This window comes from Phoca vitulina, unplaced genomic scaffold, assembly GCF_004348235.1.
Source record: "Phoca vitulina isolate PV1807 unplaced genomic scaffold, GSC_HSeal_1.0 scaffold3, whole genome shotgun sequence".
NCBI lineage: Eukaryota > Metazoa > Chordata > Mammalia > Carnivora > Phocidae > Phoca > Phoca vitulina.
This window is the reverse complement of record NW_022589706.1, coordinates 50,795,581-50,801,796: the sequence shown is the minus strand read 5'-3', so window position 1 is coordinate 50,801,796 and position 6,216 is coordinate 50,795,581. Positions and strand designations below refer to the sequence as shown.

The 6,216-nt window shown below is 44.8% G+C and overlaps 1 protein-coding gene across 1 annotated transcript; it reads right to left on the bottom strand.

Moving 5' to 3' along the window:
* Positions 1 to 3,078: 3,078 nt before the first annotated feature.
* LOC116629266 (cell wall protein DAN4-like) lies at positions 3,079 to 4,272 on the bottom strand. Its single transcript, XM_032399570.1, has one exon. The coding sequence runs from the start codon at positions 4,270 to 4,272 to the stop codon at positions 3,079 to 3,081; it is 1,194 nt and encodes a 397-aa protein (XP_032255461.1).
* Positions 4,273 to 6,216: the final 1,944 nt, after the last annotated feature.

Sequence of the window (6,216 nt, the reverse complement as noted above, 5' to 3'; positions counted from 1 at the left end):
AATGGCAAAAATTGACAAGGCAAGAAACAACAAGTGTTGGAGAGGTTGTGGAGAAAGGGGAACCCTCTTATACTGTTGGTGGGAATGCAAGTTGGTACAGCCACTTTGGAAAACAGTGTGGAGGTTCCTCAGAAAATTAAAAATAGAGCTACCCTATGACCCAGCAATTGCACTACTGGTTATTTACACCAAAGACACAGATGTAGTGAAAAGAAGGGCCATATGCACCCCAATGTTCATAGCAGTAATGTTCATAATAGCCGAACTGTGGAAAGAGCCGAGATGCCCTTCAACAGATGAATGGATAAAGAAGATGTGGTCCATGTATACAATGGAATATTACTCAGCCATCAGAAGGGATGAATACCCAACTTTTGCGTCAACATGGATGGGACTGGAGGAGATTACACTAAGTGAAATAAGTCAAGCAGAGAAAGTCAATTATCATATGGTTTCACTTATTTGTGGAACATAAAGGATAGCATGGAGGACATTAGGAGAAGGAAGGGGAGAAATGAAGGGGGGGAAATCAGATGGGGAGATGAACCATGAGAGACTATGGACTCCGAGAAACAAACTGAGGGTTTTAGAGGGCGGGGGGGGGGGGGGATGGGTTTGCTTAGTGATAGGTATTAAGGAGGGCACGTACTGCATGGAGCACTGGGTGTTATATGAAAACAATGAATCGTGGATCACTACATCAAAAACTAATGATGTATGGTGACTAACATAACATAATAAAATAAAATTAAAAAAAAAAGCTTTTTTTCTTATTATAAGTATTATAATTTAAAAGATACTATATACTAGGTATTTTTAGTGCTTTTAATATGATTTAACTAAAAATAATCAGCTTTCATAAGTCTTCTTAGAAACACATTTGTAGGGTAAAGAATAATATACTCTATCAAATTTTCTCATGTAAATCATTTAATTAATTTTAGCATTTTATCATTACCTTGTAAAAGTTACCTTTACCTTTATCCATTTCATAATTTTGATTAACGAATGTCTAATCTGTGCCTGGTCTACCTCAAAACTACAAATTATCTTTTAAAAATTATCTTTTCAGAGTCCAAATACTGTTGGAAGTAAAAATATCACTAATAATGTATTTTCAATGTTCTCACATTAGTTTTAATCTTCATTAAATTTTTATTGCTTCTAGCTTATTCTTTCTGGATAACATTTTAATCTCATCACTCAAATGAACACAGTGTAAACAGCAGCCATGTGCGTGTTTATGCCCAGTCTCATGTGAATGGGAGCTCAGATTGCTTGTATTCTACATTTCCTGTGGTCAGTATTGATTTTCAAACAGTGATGCTGGATCCTTTTGATTCATTTACACGTTGTTATTGCACCTTTAATGGATAAAGACTCTTTTAATTTGGATCTCTTTGCGGTACTAATAACTGGCAAGTAATTACTTATTAACTTTTCTTCATAAATTGTCTTACTTGCAGTTTGATTACTTTAGGGTTGTTTATATTTCTTAAAGATTTACATGTGTGTATGTGTAGGTATTTATCAAGTCCAGAGCACATTTGTAGAACTCACTGGGTAATATGGAGAACTGGGTAAGTTTAGGGAGAGGTGTTGTTTAGGGTGTTTGTCTAAAGGGATTTCTTTGGTCAAATATGATTCCATTCTGTCTCAGTCCTGAAGCATCTATAATTCATCCACCAAAACATGCACCATTAATGTTTAAGTGTAATTTCTTTAAATCTTTCTTTTGGGTATAGATTTTAGGAAAAAGTGATCATAATTTGTACTATTTAAAGATAAATCTTAATTTCATAGGCAATAGAAATGATTGTGTACTGCAATGAAATACACTGATGATATTTAAGTTTCCTTTAAATATTAAGAATAGAAATGAAAATATTTTTAACTAGAAGAAGATTTAGTATGCTTGAAAGAGTAGTAGGTTTAAGATTTTAGTCTCAGGTTAAATTTGGTTCAGAAATTCAACCCATGTAAATCATGGTCTAAGTAGGGGGGCTATAGAAGATGACTAATTTTGAGCCTCACTTTCTGTAAAAATCATCTGATGTGGGTTCATCTGTGTTATTCTCAGTGGTGCCATCATTACCATCAAGTGTAGTTTCATAAAATGTGCTAGGGGTAAGTGTTGAAGTGTCATCAGCTGTGATGACAGTATTGGTTGTCATAATAGTTGGAGTTGCGGTGTCAGGAGGGGCAGTGTCATCAAGTGTGGAGGAAGCAGAAGTGGTAGTGGGGAAAGGAGTGTTGGGGGTGTCAGAAATGATCTCTTTGGTGGAAACAGGTGTGTTGGATGCATCAGATGAAGTGATGTAGGGTGCTGCTGTGGTTGCTGCTGTAGTGGCAACAGGCATGGTGGGGGCTGGTAAGATACTAAAGAAAGGAGTGGTTGAAGCGCCAGAGGTGGTGGTCAGGAGAACTGAAGTCATTGTGGCTCTAGGTGTGGTGCTCATAACAGCAGAACCGGTGGTGAGACCAGGCGTGGCAGTGGCAGCCTGTGTGTCTGTAGAAATGGTAGGAGTGGTTGTAGAGGCTGGTGTGGTAGGATTAGCTGCAGTAACCATGGTGCTGTGAGTAGCAGTGTGTATAGTGCTTGTAGATGCTGGGGGAAATTCCCCAGTGGTAGGGGAAGAGGTCTCAGAAAATGTAGTGGCAGCTGATGTAGAAAAGAGACTAGCTGTGGTGCTTGCCTCTCTGGTGACAATGGTGGTTGTGGGAGCAGGTGTGGTAGGGACAGTTGTGGCAGCAGAAGTAGTAGTAGTAGTAGTAGTCTGTGTGGGTGAGGAAGAAGATACGGTCAGAGCAGTCAGGGCTGTGCTGGTGGCTGCAGCAGATAAGCTGGTAGAAAGAGCTGTGCTAGTGGCACTTTGTGAGGTGCTGGGGAGGGCAGGAGTACTTGTGATGGTAGCAGGTGATAAGGAGGAGACCGCTGTGGAGGTAACAGGCTCAGTGGTAGTCAGCCTGGAGGTGGTGATGGGGAGAGTGGTAGAGGCAAGTGTGGTGGTGGTAGAAGTGGTGGTGTCAGCCTAGTGGTGGTTGAGGAGGAAATGGTTGTAGTGGCAGGGATGGAGCTCATAGCAGAGGAGGGAACACAGCTGTGTTGGTGGCTGGATGTGTGGAAGCAGAAGGAGCAGATGTGCTTGTTGTAACAGGTGTGATAGTGGCAGCAGATGAGGAACTGACTTCAGCTGTGGAGTTGGCAACATTTGTGACAGGGGCAGTTATAGTAGTGGGTGTGGTAGGGACAGTTGTGGCAGCAGAACTTGTAGAGACAGACTGTGTGGTAGATGAGGAAGAAGAAATAGCTGAGCTGGTTGGAGCTGTGCTGGTGGCTGTAATGGTTGAGCTGGCAGGAGGAGCCATGGTAGTGGCACTTTGTGAGGTGCTGGGAAGGGCAGGAGTACTTGTGGTGATGGTAGCAGGTGATGAGGAGGAGACTGCTGTGGAGGTGATGGACTTATTGGAAGTCAATGCAGAGGTGGCTGTGGGGAGAGTGGTAGAGGCAAGTGTGGTGGTGGCAGAAGTGGTGGTGTCAGCCTGAGTGGTGGAAGAAGGAGCAGAAGTTGTTGTGGTTGTAAATGATGTTCTGGTAGCAGAGGATAATATCCTGGCTGTGGTAGATGAGACAGAAGTGGCTGTGTTAGGAGGGGTGGTGTTGGAGGTGGCAGAGGAAGTAGAGGTGGAAGCTGATGTGGTAAAGGGAGCAGATGTGGTTGTGGTAGAAATCAATGTGGAAGCAGCTGTGGCGGCATCCTTTGTGGTCATGGCAGGAATGTTGGTAGCCACAGATGTGGTACTTGTGGATGTTGCTGGAGGTGCTCCAAGTGTGGTGGAAGAAACCAAAATATTAGTGGCCTCAGCTACTCTTGTGGTCAGAGATGCAGTGGTAGTTGCAGGAGCAAACATGGCTGTGGCAGCTGTGGTGATGGCAGAACTAGTAGTGACAGACTGTTTAGTGGAAGAGGGAAAAGAAATGGTTGTGGCAGCAGGTGAGCTGGAGTGATCATCAGTGGTGGTGCTGGGCTCTGAGGTGGTAGAAGGAGCTGAAGAGATTGTGGCAGGAAGAGTGGTGACAGAGGCAGCAGCGGTAGTGTCAAGGTCATAGTCAGTAGTAGTGTCCTCAAATATGCCAGGGCTCAGTGTTGCCGTATCATCTGTGGTGAGCAGGGTACTTGGTACAGTGTCAGTATAAAAAGTTGTGGTATCTTCTATGGTAGTCGAGTGAAGAGCAGAGGAGTCAGATGAAGTAGTGGAAATAGGATTCATAGTGATTTCAACTGTGGTCGCAGTGGATATTGATGAACTGAGGGCAGGAGATGTGATGGAAGCTGGCCAAGTGCTAGAAGACCTGGAGGAAGCTGATAAAGTGCTGGTGGCAGCTGGAGTGGAGGCACCTGGGGTGGAAGGAGCAGGAGTGGGGTTGGAGAAGTGATAGCAGCAGCCTGAGGGGAACTGTCAAGAACAGCAGTGGTTGTGATAGCAAGAGAGGTGCTGGTGGCTTCAGTGGATGAGATGGGGAGGAGGGCTGTAGCTGTGGCCACCTGTGTGGTGCTAAGAGGAGCAGACACATTTGTGGCAGCTTTTGTGGTGACAGAAGCAGCAGAGGAGGGAGTGACTGTGGAAGAAGCTGTGGTAGGAGCCTCTGTGGTCATGGCAAGCATATTAGTGGCAGCAGAGGTCATACTTGTGGATGCTGTTGCTCCAAGTGAGGTAGATGAAGCTGATCGACTAGTGACACCAGAGATAGTGGTGGCAGCGGCTGTGGTTGGAAGCACAGCTGTGGAAGTGGCAGCTTGAGTGGTGCTGGAAGGAGTGGAAGTATCCGAGGCAGCAGGCAGGCTGGTGACAAGATCTGTGATAGTAGTAGAGGTGGTTGTAGGAAGAGCAGTAGGAACAGCTGTAGTAGCAGTGGGTGTGGCCAAGGGAACAGCTTTGGAGGTGGAGGACTCTGTGATGGCAGGTGATGTATAGGAAGTAGCAGAGGTGAAGTCAGTAGGGTCAGGTTCATAATCAAATGTAGTGTCATCAGATGTGCTAGAGTCAGATGTTGATGAATCATCTGCAGTGACCAGGGTAGTGTCAGTGAATGAAGCTGTGGCATCTGTTCTGGTAGTCAACTGCAATATATCAGGGATAGTGGTAGTGGTGGAAGTAAGATCTGCGGTTGTTTCAGGGGTGATCACTGTGGATATTGTTGTGCCTAGGGCAGCAGGTGTGGTGGACTGAGCATCTGTGGTTGTAGAAAGAGAAGCAGTAGTTTTCATGGTAGCTGTGGCTGTAGTATCAGAGGTAGTGTTACCAGTCTCTAAACCCATAGGTGTAGAGGTGGTTGTCCATGAAAATGTAGAAATAGATGTAATAGCAGCAGGGGTGCTGGTGAAAACCTGTGCTGTGGTCATAGGAGTTGTAGTGTCCTCAGCAGTGGATGTGGGATTGGTGGCAGCAGACGTGGGGGAGAGAGATGATTTGGTGATGGAGGTAGAAGCCGGTGAAGAAGAAGGGGTAGAGGGAGCAAGAGTGGTTAAAGCAACAGATGTGATAGAGAGACCTGCTTTGCTGGGAGCACCCTTTGTGGGAAGAGGAGGTGAAGTAACTTTGGGAGCAGATGTGGTAGGGGCAGCTGTGGTGGCATGTGTTTCTTGGTGATGCTGTAGAGAGAGAGGCTGTGGTTGTGGATGGCATCTTTGTAGTATCCACAGCTCTTAAGGTGCTTCCGGCCAAAGTGGTAGCAGTGACTGAAGACAGACTCACTGTGCTGGCAGTTGAAGCAGTGGTAGTAGGAGGTATAGTGGTGGTTAATATAGACTGGGAAACTGATTTTGTGAGAGGAGATGTAGTTTTTGTCACAATTGTTGAGAAATTAGAAGCAGGAGTTGTTCTTGTGTTGATGGATATTGAGCTGGTTGGCTTGATGACTTTGGTGGTAGTAGGAAGGGCTTTAGTGGTTTTCACCACAGATTTGGTCATTTGGGCAGATTTTATAGTAGTAGGGCTGGTGGAAGAGAAACTAGGAATTTCAGTTGGTTTTGGTGCTCTAGTGTCAGATGAACTGGTGTCAGCTATAGTATTAATGGTGGTAGTAAGTTTGGTGGTGGGTGCTTCAGGCTTGGTAGAGGTGGTCATTTTTGTAGTAAAAATCACAGGTTTTAAAGTTGTGGTGGATTTGGTTGTGAAGGCAGCAGGATTAGAGTTGGTGATGGATTTGGTGGA

Bases quoted from the DNA above. Each gene is read 5' to 3' on its own strand.
- LOC116629266 (XM_032399570.1), bottom strand. From the start codon at position 4,272: ATGAATCCTATTTCCACTACTTCATCTGACTCCTCTGCTCTTCACTCG.